General features: G+C 38.9%; 1 protein-coding gene across 17 annotated transcripts in view; it reads right to left on the reverse strand.

Annotated features, from left to right (window-relative positions):
• CEP192 (centrosomal protein 192) overlaps window positions 1–21,017 on the reverse strand; it is a 130,067-nt gene that overhangs the window by 61,566 nt on the left and 47,484 nt on the right. For all 17 annotated transcript variants that reach the window (XM_063716812.1, XM_054537615.2, XM_063716817.1 and 14 more), the window contains 8 exons: window positions 19,032–19,158; window positions 17,657–17,787; window positions 10,319–11,141; window positions 10,109–10,235; window positions 6,923–7,091; window positions 3,329–4,247; window positions 2,300–2,448; window positions 726–956 (listed from right to left, as the gene is read on the reverse strand). In XM_063716812.1, coding sequence (XP_063572882.1) covers window positions 726–956; window positions 2,300–2,448; window positions 3,329–4,247; window positions 6,923–7,091; window positions 10,109–10,235; window positions 10,319–11,141; window positions 17,657–17,787; window positions 19,032–19,158 — 2,676 coding nt within the window. The remainder of the gene's footprint in view (window positions 1–725; window positions 957–2,299; window positions 2,449–3,328; window positions 4,248–6,922; window positions 7,092–10,108; window positions 10,236–10,318; window positions 11,142–17,656; window positions 17,788–19,031; window positions 19,159–21,017) is intronic.

A 21,017-nucleotide genomic window follows, 5' to 3' on the forward strand; every position in this document is an offset into this window, starting at 1 on the left:
CTGTTCTGCACCCTCCCATCTCTCCCTCTCACATTCCTTAATTTTTTTCAATATGTTAGTTCTGATTTCACTATCAACTAAGAGGAGATAGCTCTTGTAAAGCAGTGGTTGTTAACTAAGGCTATCATTTGTAATCATCTGGGAAGACTTGAAAGTTACCGAGAGGCAGCCACACCCTCCCTCGCTCTGATTTAGTCAGTCTAAGTGGGACTCAGGTATTGGGGTACATTTAAAAGCCCCCAGTGTTACTCCAATGTGCAGCCACGGTTGAGAGTCATCATCCTAAATGAGCATATAATCCAATGACCACTTATTATCCCAACTTGGCCAGACCTAATTTCTTTGGCTTCCAGAAAATAGGTGACTAGAGAAGGGAAACTTTTCTAGCTGGCAAATAATCTCCAGGTACAGAAATATAAAAAGAATATGAACCACTGGCATGCTGCTAAGTGCACATCTAATAATACAATGGAAATCAGTTGGAAAATAGTGTTTAACCTTATACTCTGCTTTATACATATCTAAGCAAGTATACTTGTGTTTCTGTAAAACTAAAAATAATTTTAAATTTTGAAATAAAAAGATATTAAGAACCAAAGTTCAGCTTGAAACTAATTTTGTGGCACCTTTGCCCACAAATTTCTTTTTCCCAAATTTTACTTCTAAGGTTAAACAGTCTTCTTTAAAATGCCAGGTATGACAAAGATTCATCTACAAACAGATACCTCGATAACAGGACTCTCGGCAATGGCAGTGAGAGTGACGGTGCTGGCCAAAGCTTCTGCCTGTACGATGGTCTCAGCATCTGTCGAACATGGCCAAGAAGCAACACTGAATGTGCATCTGAAAACCCCAGGACTGGATGGTATAAAAAGCACTTTTATCTCTTCTGTGGCATGAGGTCTTATGATGGCTTTATTCTTGAAAACTAAACAATGATATGTTGAAAGATCCACCTTCAAAAAAGAGCCACAAAGTTCGTTATTAATGCCTTCACACTGAAAATCAAGTAGAATCACCTAGTTTAAGATTCCTTTTCCCAATCACTCAAACTGCCAAATTAATACATTTATTATCTCTTCAAAAATGTCAAAACTTTGTCATTTATGGTCTCTAAAGTACGAGTCAAATGCTTCGTGAGTTGAATGTTCTTGCTGCACCAAGGCTGTCTCCCCAGTCCATCTCCAAGCAAGCACATTGACCTGTATACTCACTTGTCTTAAAAAAGACACTGACAAGGGTCACTCTTTCACAGCCCTGTAAGTCTCTCTAGGACACACAACACAGCGGTGGGCAGGGGCTGGGGGAAAGAAGAGTCAGGCTAACCGCTGAGGTCCCACAGCCCTGACTCCGCCTCGACTGCAGTGACAACTCCAGCCACCCTCCCTCCTCACTGTCAATGGGGATCTTCTTTTCTACTCCCCACTTCCATAGACAACACTGCTTCATTCACAGACTCCAGGATGCCCCTAAAAAGTCTTCACAGCCCACCTTCCACCCTCAATCCTCTCCTTCAATCACCTACTTTTCATCTAACCTGAGGACTGGAAGTAGAGGGGAAATGCCAAGAAGGCGTGGGGGGAGGCGATCTTATTTTACCAGGCAAACGATGGCCACTAAGAGGCACGAGGGAAGCATCCACCAGTGCTGATTCACAAGTAACAGTCGTAAAACTGGGACATTTCAAAACAGCTGCTGACCATATATCCCCCCTCCCCACTCACCAATGTTCAAATGGTCACTGTAACCAGGAGAGAAGATTTAGAGTCTAGAATTATAGCAACTGTAATTGATCATGTAAGAGACATCTGTCTTAAAAGTTCATATTAAAATTGCATTTCCAGGTATTTCAAAAGCTCATGTAAGAAAATCATCAGATAAATTAATCAAAAAGACTTCCCTTGTCAAATGAAGGCATAAGCTCCAAGAGTAACTGCTTTTTTTTTTTTATAAGTCATGGTTACTTATATTCAATCACCTTTAACAAAACTGACAAGTAGCAACAAGAAACTCAGAACTTTTGATGATTTAAATAATAGCACTAAAAGCAAATTTATAGGATTTTACAAATAAATAACAATAAAATATAAATAACAGTAAATGATGGAAAATGCAAAACTCTGTTTCACTTTACTCTATAAGCACTACAACAAAAGGGGTCTGAGAGAAAGATACCATGGCAATGACTGTGTGCACTAATAAAGGCGTGAAGGGAGAACCTAGCACTAGAGATGGGGGAAATCAAGCACCTAATCACAATGCAACTGTTAGGTTAAATGAGAAAGACTTAGAAAGCTACCTTTTCACCATTAACACTAATGCTGAGGACCCCGATGCTGACTTGCAGCCAGCGGTCAGTTGGATTGAGCACACTGAGGAGGGTCTGGGAAGCGATCCCGACACAGCAAGCATGAGGAAGCTTCAACTCCTCGGGCACTCGGACACTCCCTGGGTGAGAATAAGACAAAGTCAAAAATGCAAGTTACAGCAAACCGCTGATTATATGCGAAATCTGTTAAATGGCAATGAGTTTATAAGATGGCCTGTTTACACAGAGCTAGAGTCAAAGTGCTCCAGATGAAGGAGTCCTTGATGTTGCATGAGCCTCAGAGGCCCGCCAACAATTTTTTCCTGCTTCCATCCAGCCCAGGAAAAGAAAAATTAAAATTGGATCAAACTCACAATTACAGCTAATCAATTCTTTGAGGTTACTGCCTGTAAGTAATCTCCTTTTCTCTCATAAATTATAATTCATTGCTTATCCTTAAAAAAAAAAAAAAAAAACTCCAGAGGCTCTAACTTTCCAGATGTGGACACGTATCAGATTTTAATACTACCACCTATCTTCTAACATCCTCATGCAGTTGCTCCGGAGGGCAGAGAAGACAGCACCCCAGTGGCCTTGTGCACCATGTCAGTAAAAGCACAGCTCCCAGAGAGAAGCTGCCCCAGAAATGCACCCGAGAGTGCTGCCTCTCCACCACAGCAGCCACCCAGAGACTCACAAGGTGGAGGCACTCACTCATTCTGGGATTCAACTCTAAACTGGACATTTCCTAGGAGAAATAATCACAAAACTGGAATGGCAGAGCAAAAGAGAGATAAGGAAGACGAGCCACAGGCAGCCTGTCACCTGCATAAGTGCAGCATTTTTCTAAGCCAACTTTAGGGACGCTTGCACAGAAATATACGGTGTTCTCAGTTTAGGAAGAAGCACAAAACTTACAAGGAATTAATGCTAACCAGTAACTCCTTGAAACAAACTAGCTTTGTGGTATCATTTGAGAAAATAATAGCAAGCAATAATAACAGAGAAAAAGCATCTTACCCAATCCTGATGTCATTCCTGAATCCCACGGTTCAATTCCACAGTTTGTACCAACAGACGGCACAGGAAAAGGTTTTGTTGTGCTTAGCAGGTTCTGATTTAAGGTATTAGAATATGGGTTACAGAGGGAAGAGGTACCCATCCATCCAGAGCCGATATTTGATCCTAGACAAATTCCCACAGCCACAGAGTTCTGCACAGGCTCTCCTGCAACAGCTGGATAGGGAAGGCCTCCTGAGAAGCCACAGACTGTGGCACTGCTAGCATGGCACTGAGGCAAGGTGGTGCTTCCAGCTGAAGGGAGTGTTCCCAAATACCGCTGAGCAAAGGGAGCAGCGCTGAGAGAGGGTTGTGTCAAGAGTGCGTGCGCAGCAGCAGGCATGTTCTGCATGTCAGCCACAGAGCTGTGAACTGTGCTGCTGGGAATAGGAGTACACTGGTTTTCAGAGGTGGTCTGATGAGAAACCTGGCCACTGAACTCACAGCCAGCAGTTGACTTATCTTTAGGAATTATTCTTTGATCTTCATCTATAGGCTCCCGGCAGGACACAGGGCGTGATGTGGCTGACCCCACCTGACAGCTCAGACCTGACTTGCCCAGGAGAGCCAGCCTGATTGGGTCCAATTCCTCAGGGTTTGATGTCAAACCTACCTCACTGGTTTCCAACAGATTTCCACTTTTGGAGGAAGGATCTTTACTCCATCTAAAGTCAGGTTTTACATATTCAGGCTTGCTACTCAGAGAAGTAGTTTCAGTTGCTTTTCTTGTATCAGAGTTATTCTGGATAATAGATGATAATGTTCCTTTTCCTCTATTCTGAAATGGAACTTTTTCTCTCAATTTTTCCATAGCCTGTTCCTCCAATGCGGCTGGACTGCCTTGAATAATTGTGGTACTCAACTCGCTGGTGATATCACTCTGAGTGCAACAAAATTTCTTTTTAATAATCCATAGATAAACTTAATATAACAAATTGAAACATGCTGGTAAAAGCTCAAGTAACAAAGAGATGTGCATGAGGTGTCTCTTTGAAAAAAAATTGGCTTACACAAAAATAGTAGTCTTGCAGCTGTGAAATGCAGACTTACATTAGAAAATTTGTTGTTTTGTAAAAAGAATTATACTATGAGGAAAATAAATAGGAGGTATACATTAAGAATATCTGAAAATTTTGCACAGATAGAGGACCAGAGTCTAATAACTTTTTGAAGATTTAAGGGATTTCTGTAAACTTTACAATAAAAATCTAAATAAATTAGTAACGAAGGAGTTGGGGCTGAGCAAGCTTGAAATGGTAACGACTTTGAGGTCAGGCGGCGGCTCAGCAGGCTGGCAGGGCCCCACCCCACCATCTGTCCAAGCTACTGCCTGGGCTTGAAGATTCAAAGATGTTAACTTTTTTTTGAGACAGAGTCTCGCTCTTGTTGCCCAGGTTGGAGTGCAATGGCGCAATCTTGGCTCACTGCAACCTTCGCCTCCCGGGTTCAAGCCATTTTCCTGCCTCAACCTCCCGAGTAGCTGGGATTACAGGTGCCCGCTACCATGCCCAGCTAATTTTTTGTATTTTTAGTAGAGACGGGGTTTCACCATGTTGGCCAGGCTGGTCTTAAACTCCTGACCTCAGGTGATCCGCCTGTCTCAGCCTCCCAAAGTGCTGGGATTACAGGTCTGAGCCACCACGCCCGGCCAAAGATGTTAACTTTTATGTGTTCTAAGCCCTCTCCCATTTCTAAACTTGTGCGGCTCTATGAAGCATGAAGTTAACAGTCCTGGTAAATGTCCACACTTATTTATTTGTACATAATGCATAATCTGAGGAGTGATATCTGCAGCTCTGCAGGATGGACCAGCTGAAATTTAGACTAGACAGACGTAACCTTCACTGATTGCTTTGGTACTTGGTTTATAAATTTCTCCTGGCCAAAGCTTCAGAAATAAAGACACTAAGAAACAAAGACTATATTATTTGCCAATTAATAATAACAAATAATATGTATCCAGTGGTGACTTACTAGGTGACAAGCACTGCCCTCACATACTATTCTTCCTTACAGATGAAGAAACAGGTTGAGGAAGGTTTAGTAATCTGTCTGAGGAGGCAGCAGAAGATAAGTTATCTGACACCATAACCCAGCTCTCAACCACTACGCTAAGAACATGCAGACTCAGTATCTAACAACAACATGAAAAAGACAGCTTTCAAAGAAAGGGGTGTAATGCTCTAACACTATGCTGTGTATTCAGTAACTCTTCAGTAGCTTGGTGGAGGAAGACTATGCAGCATACCCACAGCAGTCATAGTTAGCTCATCAAAAAACTGAACACTGTCACATCCACAACGTCCACACGCGAAAACAGGTAATTCTAGCTTCTCCCACATAAATCTCTGTGATCTTCTATTCTATTCCCACTGCCACTGTCTTGGCCCAAGCGTGCACTGTCTCTTGCCGGAACCACTACAGTGGCCTCATGTCAAATCTCCGATTTTAATTTTGCTCCTACTGGTCCCTCCTTCCTCATTGCTGTTGGAGTGAGCTTTTAAAACATCAAACCAGCCTGGGCTTGGTGGCTCATGCCCGTAATCCCACCACTTTGGGAGGCCAAGGCAGGAAGATCGCTTGAGGCCAGGAGCTCAAGACCAGCTCTGGCAACATAGCAAGACCCCATCTCTAAAAAAAATTTGTTTTAATTAGCCAGATGTGGTGGTAGGCACCTGTAGTCCCAGCTACTTGAGAGGCCGAGGCAGAAGGAACACCTGAGCCCAGGAGTACAAGACCAGCCTGAGCAACATGGCAAGAAGCTGTCTCTACAAAAAAAATTAAAAATTAGCCAGGTGTGGTAGTGCACACCTGTAGTCCCAGTTACTTGGGAGGCTGAGGCAGGAGGATCCCTTGAAACCAGGGGTCCCAGGCTGTAGTGAGCTGTGATCGTGCCACCATACTCCAGCCTAGGTGACAGAGCAAGATCGTCTCTAAAAAATACAAAAACAAAACAAAATCAAAACAGATCATGACAGTGACCTGCTAAAAAGCCTTCAAACTCCCATATTTTAAACCCAGCACCCTTCCTGGTTTGGTCCCCCCTCTTCTAGCCTCATCCACTTCTCCCCATTGACATGATTCATTGTGGCCGTTCTAAACTTCCTGGAGTGCCCAGATGCAGTTTGTATCTTACAGCTCTCCACCTCCCCATGTGTTAACTCTGCTTCCCCGCTGCCTAACTCCTAGCAGTCCTGCACAGTGTGGCTTCAGTGTATTTATTCCTGCAGAAACCTTTGCTGAAGCAAAGGCAGTCAGACTTCCAACCACCACCTTCTGAGTCCCCATAGTACGCGCACAGCATGATGCACTTCATTACACAGTGTGCCTCACAAGACGGAGCTCTCTTCAAGGGCAGATCCTAAAATGTTTGTACCTCTGTGCCTACCAGCATGAGTAGGTATTTAATATGTGCACACAAACACAAAAATCATTTTAAAGATAAAAGAGCAACACTGAAGTTATATAGGCTTGAACTGCAGTCTGAATCAAACATCTGTTAACATTTTTAAGAGTTGAAAGCCTTAGTAATAAATAATCCAAGTGGCTGCCCACCTTGCGGTCCTCCAGGGCATCATCTGTGGCTGTGGTAGGATAGGAGCTCTCTGGTTCAGACACATACGTCAGCCTGCTCACCCCAGCAGGCAAGCACACCAAGGGAGACAACTCCTGCTCACAGGGAGGCTGCTGCTGCTGAGCTGAACCAATGGACTCTAACGCACACCTGAAAGAGAAGAGTAGCTCACACCTGGAGTTCTCCAGTCCTTCAACTATCTACATTAGCAAAAAACCATTCCTATGTGCCTACAATCTTGCAAATGACTCAACCACAAATTCAATGTTTACACTTAATTATCTAAAATTGTAAAGAATATTCCCATTGAATGAAGCATCTGTTAAGCTAGTGTAAAATGTGTTATGGCATTTTCATTAATAAATACCATATAAAGACACACAGCAATTCATTATTAGCAATTAGCTATTCATTCTATAAAAATCTGCTAAGTATCTGATATAGAGAAATGAAAAGAAGAATTCCAACCCTCAACGAGCAAAGAGGAAAGAAAAAATCATGCAGATAAGTGCAAAGAAATGGGAACAGTCACACATCACTGTGGGACTATCAAGTGGTACAACTTTTGGTTAAGCAATTAAGCAGTACATATCAAAGGCCTCTTGACTCAGATATTCTACATTTAGGAATTTATCCTGAGAAAAAAAATTAATGATAAATATAAAGACTTCACAAAAAGGACATGTCCACATCACTGTGGACAAAAAGTGGGAAAGCTTAAATCAGACAGGAGAAACTGAGCTACAGAAATTAGAGCACAAACATGCAATACAACACTATGCAGCCATTCAAAAGCATGCTGTTCTAGCCTTGATTCAGAAAGATGTCCCTGCTACACAACGTAAAATGAAAAGATCAGAAAGCAACAAGTAGTGAGTCTCACATCTATCTGCACACACATCAGGGTTACTTCCTCATTATTCTGTTCATTAGCACCTTTCACAGGGCTGCCAGCCGAGATGCAAGGAGCAGGAAACGGACTGCACCTCTTGACGGGAAGCGGCAAAGTCACAGTGCAAAAGAGCACAGGGGATAGGAAGTAACTGTCAAGCCACATTTGGAAACAGTCTCCACACCTACGCTCTGCCGGTTAGCTTGAATTCAGCCCTTCACTTCACTGGATTCCACCATCTTTCTTTTTTGAACAAAGTTCAGAATACTCAGCTAGGCAATGGATGTACACAGAAATTTCAAATTTGAATTCTGAACTTTTAAAAAGTCCCAAATTGGCTGGGTGCGTTCACTCACGCCTGTAATCCCAGCACTTTGGATCACGAGGTCAGGAGATCGAGACCAACCCGTTTAACATGGTGAAACCCCGTCTCTACTAAAAATACAAAAAATTAGCCAGGCATGGTGGCAGGCGCCTGTAGTCCCAGCTACTCGGGAGGATGAGGCAGGAGAATGGCGTGAACCTGGGAGACGGCACTTGCAGTGAGCCGAGATTGCGCCACTGCACTCCAGCCTGGGTGACAGAGAGAGACTCTGTCTCAAAAAAATAAAAAATAAATAAAAAGTCCCAAATCATGATGGTATTGTCAAAATACCAGTTAGTAAGTTTCTAACCAACGGCAACAAAGTATTACTAACCAAATTGCTTCAGGCCTTCTTTAGCTCCCACATGACACGCACCTACATGGGTTTCTGTATCCACATGCACTCCCGCACACACGCACGCACACACACACAAACACATACACACAGCATGATATAGCACGGAAAATGTTCTGAGTCACTGGATGATGTGTTGTATTAGTTTGACTCCTTCGGTTAACAAGAACAAATGCTTTTAGGTGAAATTACCTCAAATAATTAAAAGTGAACTGCAAGAACACAGGCAAAATAAAAGGGGAGACATATCGAAAGGGCATACTGTATGACAGAGCAAAGTAACAATGAAGAATCAAACAGAGATATACCCTAATGCAATTATTAGACTTGAAAAATAAAGAATTTTGGCAAAAACATCAAGTCAATTCAAAGGCAAAAAGAACCAGGCTAGTCTCAGATATCCCTCTAATCTTCCATAGGGACAGTAAAGCAATACCTATGAGAAACATAAGGAAGAACGTGTAAGCCAAAGATTGTAAACATACTACACCATGTCACAGCCAGATGATCTTCAAATTTGCTTTGGGCTGGATGACTAATAATACATCTGTTAAAATATGCAGGCCAAGCGCAGTGGCTCATGCCTGTAATCCCAGCACTTTGGGAGGCCAAGGCAGTTGGATTACCTGAGGTCAGGAGTTCAAGACCAGCCTGGCCAACATGGTGAAACCCCATCTCTACTAAAAATACAAAAATTAGCCAGGCGTGGTGGCACATGCCTGTGGTTCCAGCTACTCGGGAGACCGAGGCAGGAGAATCGCTGGAACCCAGGAGGCAGAGGTTGTAGTGAGCCAAGATCGCACCACTGCACTCCAGCCTGGCCCACAGAGCAAGACTCCGTCTAAAAAAAAAAGAAACAAAAAAAAAGCAATTAACTATTAAATAAGAAGTGACTGTGTATATGTATATGAAAGTGTTTCAAACTGAGGCATCCATAAGGAGTCATAGAAAGAACTAAGCTCTCCATTGACATTTAGCACTAGCGGAACCACACCATGCTGCTTCAGATGAACATGAAAAACTTTAATGGCAGTTTGGTAAATAGTTAATAGGTATCTTTGAAATCCAATATTTTGAAACAAATCAAAACTACGTTTAACATTTTTGATAATTTTGCTGGTTAGGCAAGTTTTTCCATTTATTAGACTCTTTCAATAAACATATTAAAGATCTTTTATAAAGCCACAAAAGACACTCATAAAATTAAAATTTTATGAACAAAGTTATTCATCCCAATATCATTTATATAGCAAAGCAGTTAAGATACAAAGTATTCACCGGAAGTATCAAATGAACCATGACACATCCATTATACAGTCTGTAACATTACTAGTTTTCTTTTAAATTCAGAGAATAATTGTTATAAAGAGTAAAAAAAAAAGCAGTATACAAAAATTTGCACAGAAAAATAACTAGAAAGAAATTCACAGCTTACAAGAGTTACCTTTGAGAGATGAATGCATAGATGAGTAGTTTTTCTTCTTTACACATTTTTTTTCCAAGTTCCTATACTGAACACATATTTTTATTTTTTAAAAAAGAAGGTACACACTTACCCTGATGAACTTGTTCCAGAAATTTCACTAGGAGAAGAATGACTCAGTGGTGATGTGGAAGGTCTGAAGCTCTCCTGCTCATCCTCTGAGCCACGTCCACCATGCTCAGGAGAGGTATTTTTCAAATCTATCAGAAAGGGGTATTTTCCAGTGAGAAGAGAAAATAAACTTTGTAATTTTATGAATGTGACCAACGACTCAGACACTTACCACTATTTTTAGGTGAGATTATGCAATGGTTTTCAAAAGTCACATGCTTCTCACTGTTGCTTATTTCACTGACACACTCATTTTGCCTCTGATTTTCTCTATTATCTCGTATTTCTTCACACTCTTTTAACAGACAAAGGGATGTTATTCTGAGGTTCCTCACTGATGAATAACTATCAGATGGAGCGGAAATTGAGGTAGCTTTTTTATTGTTACCAACATCTTGTAATTTGTTGGCAATGGAGCATGTCTTCACATCAACTACTGCACTGCTATTCTCTCTATTTGTAACTGAATTTGAAGAGTTTGTGGTTCTAAATGACTCTTGATTCTCACTCTCTCCATTTTCAACATAAACAATAGCTGCTGTGTTTTCTTCTGGTACCCTCACACTTACACTAGTAGCACTTAAGTCCACTGGATGAATGTCTTGAGTAGTTTGTTCTTTGGGCAAAGATAAATCCCAAGTATCAGACATACCAGCCCTTGAAAAGTTTTCCAATGTACTTTCATATCTACTAACTTCTGTTTTTTTAAGGTATTTCTCCATATCAAACGCATTGGATCCATTACTTTTTTCTAAATCATTAGGTAAGAAATGATGCACATGAGAGTAGTCCTTTTGTTTCTCATCTTCCTGAAAAGTCTTGTCTCTGGTTTTATTTGAAAGTGCCTTGATCATAGCAGCAAGTTGGGAAGGATCAGTATTAACTGATGCCTCTGCAATGGCTGAAGCAATGGTGCTGATCCTAAGCACAGAATCACCACTATCTGGTAGCTTGTCTTTGTATCTTTGGGGTTTGTTGCTCATGAAGAAAGTGTCCTAGAAGTGAGAAAATTAAACATCAGATAAATTCACCCCAGTTTCATGAACATTCATTAGTCCCCCATTATCATTGGGAGATGCGTTTCAAGACCTCCAAGTGGATACCTGAAACCTCAGATAGTACCAAATCCAACTGCCATAAATCAGAGCATGTTTCTGTTCCTGTCTTCCACCCACAAATGTACTGCCTTTTCCATCTTAACTAAGCACTTATCACTCACTGTGGCTGGAACGTTTGAAGTTTGGAGTGCAAAGCATGAATTTCTCTGTCCTTCTTTGTAATTACACATAAAGAAGATCATTCTTACCACAGACCTCAGAAACTTCAGCATTATTTTTTCTTTCCTTATCAAGTCGAGAACCTTCATCTTTTCACTTGAAGGAAGGATAGTTCCTCTTTGGTGTATCCAAATTGCAGGCAACACTACTCTTGCACTTTGGGGCCATTACAAAATAAGAGTAACTTTAACACAAGCACTGCAATATCACTAGAGTGGATCTGATCACCAAACACTACTAAGTGACTAACGGGCAACAAGTGAAGACGGGTGGAGAAGCTGGACAAAAGAAAGACTCATATCCTACCAGGATGGAGCAAATTGGTGGGAAGATTTCATCACGCTACTAAGAATGACATATAATTTAAAACTTATGAACTATTTCTGGAACTTTCCACTGAATATTTTTGCACCTCAGTTGACCATGGGTAACTAAAACTGAAGAAGGCAAAACTGTGGAAAAGAGAAGGCTACTGTATTAGTTTGATCTTTATAAGCAAGATGTAGGATCTAATGGCAAGAAAAAAATTAAGGGCATACCAGTTAAATATCCTAATGAAAAAGACAGTTGCTATCAACTTTAATTATATAGTACCAGGTTATTTACAAAATTGATTATCATTTGTTTTTTAAAAATCATCAGGAATGAAAGACATGGTAAAATTGAATTAGATAATAATTTAAAACCAAAAACTTAAGATATTGAGATTGAAAAGCCACTGAGTCATTGTGATCGCAAGTACAATTCTTGGTAATTTCATTCAACTGTTAGAATTACTTATAAGCAAGACATAAATAGGAACCATGAGTAAAAAACTGAAATGGGCCCAACAGTTAAGAAACATAAACTTTTAACAACAACAACAAAAAATACATGTTAAGACTTCTGCCTCCAGTAACAGCAGACTAGGTAAAGCAAACCAACCTCTTGCTAAGAACGATTAGAACTGAATAGCATATTCAAAAACTTATCTTTGAAAGCACTAGCAAGCTTAAAAAGCAGTGTAAATTTATGGGGCCAAAATCTAAGAGAAGAAAGTAACCCAGAGAGGTAAGCCCAACACTGGGGATGCTGTTCCTTAAGCGTATCTGCTGCTTCAAGAAAAGGCGAAGCAAAGTTGTTCTTGTGGGAGTGCAGGTATAAAAACTGAGTCTGCCAATGAATGACTGGCATTGGGGGGTTAGGAGGTGTGTGTGTATTGAGGGAGAGAAAGATACCACAGTAAAACATCCATGCTTTGGGACGAGACCACAAAGGGATACACCCCAGCAGTAAAGGTAAACCAACATCCAACTGGTTCTCATAAGGATGAGGCTCAGCTCCAATCAGCTCAATTCCAATAAATGAATGAAAGGGATCTGCAATTGCTAGTGTTCCTTGCTCCCTGTCAGAAGCAGATATAAATCCAGTCTGGAAGATATCATCTCCCTTAGCCTCAAATTATTTCAACGATTTTTCCTCTAAACTGTAGGGTAAAACAAAAGCTACCCAAGCACATCACAGTAAGATGGATAAAAACCAAAGAGAAAAATAACAAAAGACTGACAGCCAACTTTTAAAATGAAATGACATGAAAAAATACATTCAAAGTGCTAAAAGCTGCTCCTAACAATTCTATAGCAAGCAAGAATACACATCAAGAATAACAGGGAGATAAAGACATTTTAGAGAGACAACAAACAAAATTCATTATCAGCAGTCCCTTACCAAAAAAAAAAAAAAAAAAAAAAGTACGGATATTCTTTAAGAAGAAAACTAATCTCATACGAAAGATCAGAAATACTGGTTATTTATAAATCATCATCATGTCTTATTGGGTTAAATATAGAAATAAAACATAAAACAAGACAAGCTTTTTAAGTACGGAGTAAATTGAGTATTTTGTGATCCTTGGAATGCCAAATAAGACATTTAAAAGAAAACAAATAATTTTTACTAAACATCAGTAAGCCAAGAGACAGATTATAATTATTTGGGTAATTATTAAAATAATATAAATATATATAATTACCAAATCAACAGAGGAGAAAATTGGAATCATATAAAACTCTTAAACGATCTCAAAGAATGCCAAAAGAAAAAGAACAAAGTCTGGGTGAAACAAATAAAAAGCAAATAAAGTGGGCAGATTCAAACCCCCATGCTGGCGATTCCATTAAGTGTAAGTAGACTGTGATATAGTTGGAGGCCCCTCCAAATCTTATGTTGAGATGTAATCCCCAGTGTTGGAGGTGAGGCCAGGTGGGAGGTGGTGTTTGGGTCATAGCGGTGGACCCCTCATGGCTTGGCGTTATCCTGCGGTAGTGAGTGAGCTCTCCTAAGACCTGGTTGTTTAAAGTGTGTGGCACCTTCCCCATCCCTGCTTTGGCCATGTGACATGCCTGCTCCCGCTTCGCCTTCTGCCATGATTGCAAGCTTCCTGAGGCCTCCCCAGAAGCCAAGCAGATGCCCACACCACACTTCCTATACAGCCTGCAGAACTACGGGCCCGTTAAACCTCTTTTCTTTATAAATTACCCAGTCTCAGGTGTTTCTTGATAGCAATGCAAGAAACAGCCTAATACAGACTGCCAGACTGGTTGAAAAGGAAAATCCAACAGTATGTCCCTATAACATCTGAAATATAAGGATACAGAAAGATTAAAAGTAAAATAATGGCAAAAAATATAACATGCTAACACTAACCAAAGAAAGCTGGTATTGACATTGTTAATCTCAGACTAGATTTAGGAAAAAAGCATTACTACACACTGAGGGGAGACATGCTCAATAAAGGATTTGATTTGTTAGCAAGAAAAATTTTTATGCACCAAAACAGTTTTATGAAGAATTTAATGCAACAAATTTTATGCACAATTGGTATGCACCTAAAAATATAGCTTCAAATGTTTAAAGCAAATGTTGATATACCTATAATGATTAACAAACACACAGTCATGGTGGGAGATTTTAAAACAGCACAATAATTTTAAGAATGCAGGCAGCTTGAGCATCCCGATTTAAATAAATCTCACCTAAGTGAAACAGACATTAAGTCACATAACAGACATTCCCTACAAGTGTACAGAAAATATTTTCAAAATTTGAACAAATGCTGAGCTATGTATCATATTTAAACAAATTTCAAAGGCCTAAAACTAAAAATTCTCTGACTACAGTACATTTGGCCTAAAATCAATTATTTCAAAAACCAGAAAATCTCCTACACACATCCCATGCACTTACACCACTGAAAAAGCAGGAAGGCAGAAAAATAAGCACACTAAGCATCCATCTCAAAAAGTTAGAAAAACAACACATTAAATCCATAGAAAGTAGAAGAAAAGAAATGAAGACCAGAAAATATGAAATAGAAAGACAAACAGAATTGAGAATAAATAAAATTGACAAATTAACAAAACTGAAAGTATCTGGTGAGATTAAGAAAAAGAGAGGCAAAACAGTCAATTATAGAAATAACAAAAGAGATATAGCTTAACAACCTAAGATATTAATCACAAGAGGATATTATGGTCAGCATGATAGTAAAATAAATTTTCAAGTGTAGAGGAAGATTACAATCTAAATTACAATTTACTAAAACTGACATAAAAAATTAAAACATCAGAATAGTACTACAACTATTAAAGAAATTGAATCTGCAAGTAAAGGTATTAGATAAAGAATATACCAGACTCAGGTGATCTCACCAATGTATTCTACCAAAATCTTTTAAAAAGCACCAATCTTATAAAAACTCTTCCTGAAAACAGAAAAAATGAGACCAGTAAAACCTTGATACCAAAACCAGACAAGAACATTATAAGAAAGGGCATTCATCTCACTCACAAAAATGCAAAATTCTAAGCAAACTATTAGCACACCAAATCCAATGATATATCAAAAGATAACACATTACAACCCTAGTGAGGTTTATTCCAAGTATAAAATAATACTTTAATATTCAAAAATCATTTCACAAAATTCATCACATCAACAAAACAGAGCAAGCTCATGTTCTTAACAGATCTAGAGAAGCATTCGGCAAGATTCAATCCTCTTACAAGGTGAAAACCAAATCCAAAACAGAACAAAAAACTAGCGAACAAAGATTAGAAGACTACTTTGTTGATCCAGTAATTTAAAACAAAACAAAACAAAACCCTTACAGCATGCATCAAACTGAAAGATTAAATACCAAAAAGAGTTCCCACTGAATAAGGGAAACCCAACATCATGACATCAACACTGTTTTGAGGTCCATCCAGTCAAGGGAGGCAAGACAAAGAAACAAACGTATAAAAATTAAAAATGAAGAAATAAAACTTTTATTCTCAGATGACAAAACTATGTTTGTAGGAAATCCAAAGAGTTGATAGATAATTAGAGTTAATAAGTAAATTTGCTGGATATAAGGTGAGTATATTTAAAAAACAAATACAATTATGTATTTGTTTAGCCAAAACAGAAAATAAAGTTAAGAAACATAATATTAAAATAATGTTTCATTTGATGGCACAACAGGGTCAAAATAATTTAATTGTACATTTACAAATAACTAAGAGTATATAATTGGATTGTTCATAACACAGAGGATAAATGCTTGAGGGGATGGATACCCCACTTCCCATGATGTGATTATTACACATTGCATGCCTGTACCAAAACATCTCATGTACCCCATAAATATATACATCTACTATGTACCCACAAAAATTAAAAATAAAAGTTTCAACAACTTGGGAAGAAATCTAACAAGATGATGTGAAAAATCTGCACAAAACTCATAAAATACAAAGGGAAATTAAAACATATAAATGAAGTGATATGTTAGTTTCATGGATTAGAAGACTCAATATTATAAAGATGTCAATTTTACTGTTCCATAAATTAAATTTAATCCCCAAAAAAGTCCAACAGGGTTGTTGGTGGTTAGTGGTTGGTGTGCAGAAGCTGACCATGTGACTATAAAGCACACATGGAAATGTAAAGGGCCAAGAATAACCAAGATACTTTTAAAGAAAAATACAAGAGGACTTATTCTTCCAGATATCAAGACTTATTATAATAAAGTTACAATATTCAAGTGTCATCTTGACACAAGATAGATAAACAGACCAAAGAAGCACAAGAGAGACTCTAGAAATATACCCACTATGTCATGGTATTTGATTTATGACAAAGTTAGCACATTAGAGCAATAATGAAAGCATGGCCTAATCAACAAATAAAAACACCATTAAAAAAGTGAAAAGGCAAGCCACAGACTGGGAGAAGACACATGGAGCACTCATAACTGACAAAAGGCTCCTATCCAATGTAAAGAACACCTACAAATCAAATAAAACGAACTGTCCATTGGAAAAATGAGCAACAGACTTGGACAGGCACTTCACAAAATAAGCCTCCTAATGACCAGCAAACATGAGCAAGAACCAGCTTTATTAGTAATCAGGGAAATGCACATGAAGACAAGAAGGCCCCACTGTGCACCCACCAGAATAACGAGTAATGCCAGGTGCTGGCGAGGACATGTGGTGACAGGAAGCACACACTCTTGAACAAATCTACATGGTACAACCACTCTGGAAAACTGTCAAAACCACTGAAATGAAAGTATGCAAACCCCACGACATACACACACCTCACATGAACGTGTGCACACTTCCCAGGTACTAGGCTGTTCATGGAGCATTGTTTTATAATTGTCCAGCAGTGGAAATATCCCAAATGTTCATCAACAATACAAATGGATATAAAAGCAACAGAATATTCATATAGCAGAATAGCATACAGTAATAAAAATAAGTTTCTATTATACTCATCTAACAAATGTAAGGTGAGCTGAAAAAAGCCAAAGAAAAGGAATACATGCCATATGATTTCTTTTAAATGGAGTTTAGAATCAGATAAAATTAATACAGGGTTAAAGGTCAGGTAACTGGAGGCGGCAAAAAAACTTGTTTTCTGGACTGTTGGCAGTGTTCTCTTTCTTGATCTGAGGTATACACAAGTGTATGACTTGTGATAATTCATTCATTGACTACAAATCTGTTTCATAAACTCATCTGTGTGTATATTATATCGCTACAAAAACTTAAAAAAAAAAATTTAAAGGATACTTGCAAGAAATTTGAAGCCAGGAAAGAAAACATGTTAAACGGCATATATATTTCACAGGTGATCTCGTCTTGATCCTACATAAGAACTATAACAAGATAATCTTAGATTTCCTTATGAAAGGCTTAAGCTACCTCTGTTTTGCCTTTATCAGCCGTTAACGTCACATCATTTTCATCCACTTGTGAAGTACTCTCTACTGCTTCAACCTGAAGTGTAATTGATCCTTCACTTAGCTGTGCCTGGGATTGTTCATTTAAATCTCCTGCAGGAAATATATAATATTCAACTTATAAGTATACACTATTTGACAAACACAGTCTGTGGAATAAGGACCAGGCAAAATGACTAATTACCAAGGAAGATGTCTTTGTACCCCAAATGTCAGTTGCCTTCACTAAAATGGTTTAAATGTATAGTCACTTGGACAGAGAACAACAACATAGTTAATTTGGCTCAATGCTGCAGAGTCCAAACTTTGAAGGAGGATTGTGGATTTTAATCTCTCCCTTGCAAATGCACACATAAACTCATTTAATATTTTTCAGCTTGAAACATTTCACAAACATACAATAAGTTGAATTTAAAACTGAGTACTTCTTGGTTGGGTGTGGTGGCTCATGCCTGTGATCCCAGCACTTTGGGAGTCTGAGGTGGGAGTATCACTTGAGGTCAGGAGTTTGAGACCAGCCTGGCCAACATGGTGAAACCTTATCTCTACCAAAAATACAAAAAATTAGCTGGGCGTGGTGGCGCGAGCCTGTGATCCCAGCTATTCGGGAGGCTAAGGTGGGAGAATCGCTTGACCCAGGAGGTGGAGACTGCAGTGAGCCGAGATCACACCAGTGTGTGACAGAGAGAGACTCTGTCTCAAAAAAAAAGAGACTGTCTCAAAAAAAAGAGAAGAAAAGAAAGAAAGAAAGAAGTGAGTGCATCTTTAGAGAAATGGAAAATGAGCTGACTTTGTATACATGGACCCTTTGTCCCAACTCCCCTACTAGAATACAGGCTCTTTAAGGAATGGAGCATATCTTATATAACTTTATACGATATGTAGCACAAGACATTGTACTAACAAAAAGTAGCTGCTTGATAATTCTAAGTTGACCAAGAACATTTGATTAAAAATATTATATTTGTCATAAAAATTATCATAGATTATCATAGTCTAAATCTCAAAACATCTCTTTAAAAGTCAACCTAAATAATAAATTATATCTACGATTAATTAACTCAATAATTCAATAGCCAACATTAACTAGCCCATCTGAAATTATTTCATTTACTGTGGTTTTTACAAATTTAGGTAGATTTTGGCTGACTTGTTTCCATTTTAGATTGAAAAGGATATATGGGGTTACATATGAATCAAATCTATAACCAACACTGAGAAACTACAAAGTGTTATAAACATTTTCACTCATAAAGAACATGGTCACACCTTTAACCCCTAAGTTACACATTTAAGAAAAAAAAGATTCCTGAAAGCCCCTTCATTGAATCCATTACCTGAATACAGATCATGGTTAAGATGAGCCATTTCTTTTTCCAAATTACCTCTTGATACATCAGATTTTCTTATTAAGGCAATAGGTTCTCTCTTCTCTGGTGATCTAATAAAATAGCCAAATGATGGCTACAAAATAATTAAATGTAAATTATTTCTTTGATTTTCAACTGCTTTGAGAAATTCTAGACTATTTTATCTAATAGTGGTAAAACAGCTAAATGACATCAAAAAACTGTTCTTCCCACTTAACCTCAAATTACTAGAGATGACCTTCAAAGGTCCAGGTAGAACCTTTCATTTCCTTAATACTAGCTACCTTTTAATCATTAGAACTCATATTGTCAAATAAATTGCCCTTACTAAGAAATTCAAATCAAAACAACAGAAATGAGGCCAAGCGCAGTGGTTCACACCTGTAATCCTAGCACTTTGGGAGGCCATGAGTTCAAGACCAGCCTGGCCAACTTGGCAAAACTTTGTCCCTATTAAAACTATAAACATTGGCCAGGGATGGTGGTGCACACCTGTAGTCCCAGCTACTCAGGAGGCTGAGGCACCAGAGGTTGTGGTGAGCTGAGATCACGCCACTGCACTCTAGCCTGGGCAACAGAGCAGACTCTGTCTCAAAAAAAAAAACACAGAAATCATACTTTATTCCTTCAATAATTATTATTGAACACCTATTATGTGTTAGGCACTGTTTAATCATCAGTGACATATTAATGAGAAAAAAGATAAAAACTCCTGCTTCCTGGAAATTACAACATAAAGGTACTTTATTTTATAGAATAAACACATCCTTGAAAAATGTGTATTAAGATTAAGGACGCTCCTACCAACTTACATGAAAGTTTCTGGAAGGTTTGCATTCAAGGAGCTTGCTAAAGGGTAGGCAGTTTCCACTTGTCTTTCTTATACAGCAGTCACATGACAGAACTAAAATGTGAACTCATTAAATGCACTCAATTTTTTATTGGTCTTCACTTTCCCAAGTGATTAATTTATTAATTGTGATTAGTATCTTAATTTCTTCCCTTGATTCAGTAACTTGAATGCAAATAAAACTTCATCACTTATAACAAAACAAAAATTCCAAATAATAGATCCAATTTTTTCATGATCCAGTGCTTTGCCCACCTTATCTTTCCTTACTATAATTCCATTAATAAGGAATTCAGTTACCCTTCAACTTCTATGAATCAGCTGTGACTTCTAACACTACATCTGTTATTTCAAAATCATACTCTTAATGAAATCCAGTTTTGATAAACAATCCCTCCAATAACCCTAATTCCCTCTGTGGAATTTATCAACAAATTCTTTGACTCTATAGAATAAATCTTGAATTCTTGCCCTTTTCTCTGCTTCTACTAGGTCATCCTTGTCCCCAGCCTTCATCACGACTCTCCCATTTCCTAAGTGTTTGCCTGCTTCTTTCCCTCTTCTGTCTTTTGCTGAGTTTCACTACCTGGGCACCTGACATATGGCAGCAGCCTGCTGCACCTGGAGATGGGCTGGCGCCACAACGAAGTTGCCCTGTGCCTCTAAGTACTTCCTCCCAGTTCATCTGAGATAAAACCCCCCTCCTACCAGGAGCCCTCAGGATCTGGCCCTTGGAATCATCTGCCATTCTTCCTTCATACCCGCCTACCCTGCTCCTCAGAGCAGCTCTGCCTGCCTGCTTTCCATTCCTCCAATATGCCACCCTGGTTCCTACCTCCAGGCCTACACACAGACAAAGGCCAGGTCACTAATGGAGGGAGAAGTCTTATTTCTTCTCACAAAAAAAAAAACACTTTTTTTTTTTTTTTTGAGATGGAGTCTCGCTCTGTTGCCCAGGCTGGAGTGCAGTGGCATGATCTTGGCTCACTGCAACTCTCCACCTCCTGGGTTCAAGCAATTCTCCTACCTCAGCCTCCCAAGTAGCTGGGATTACAGCCACACACCACCACATCTGGCTAATTTTTTATAGTTTTGGTAGAGAC

Source organism: Pongo abelii, chromosome 17 (assembly GCF_028885655.2).
Source record: "Pongo abelii isolate AG06213 chromosome 17, NHGRI_mPonAbe1-v2.0_pri, whole genome shotgun sequence".
Classification (NCBI taxonomy): domain Eukaryota; kingdom Metazoa; phylum Chordata; class Mammalia; order Primates; family Hominidae; genus Pongo; species Pongo abelii.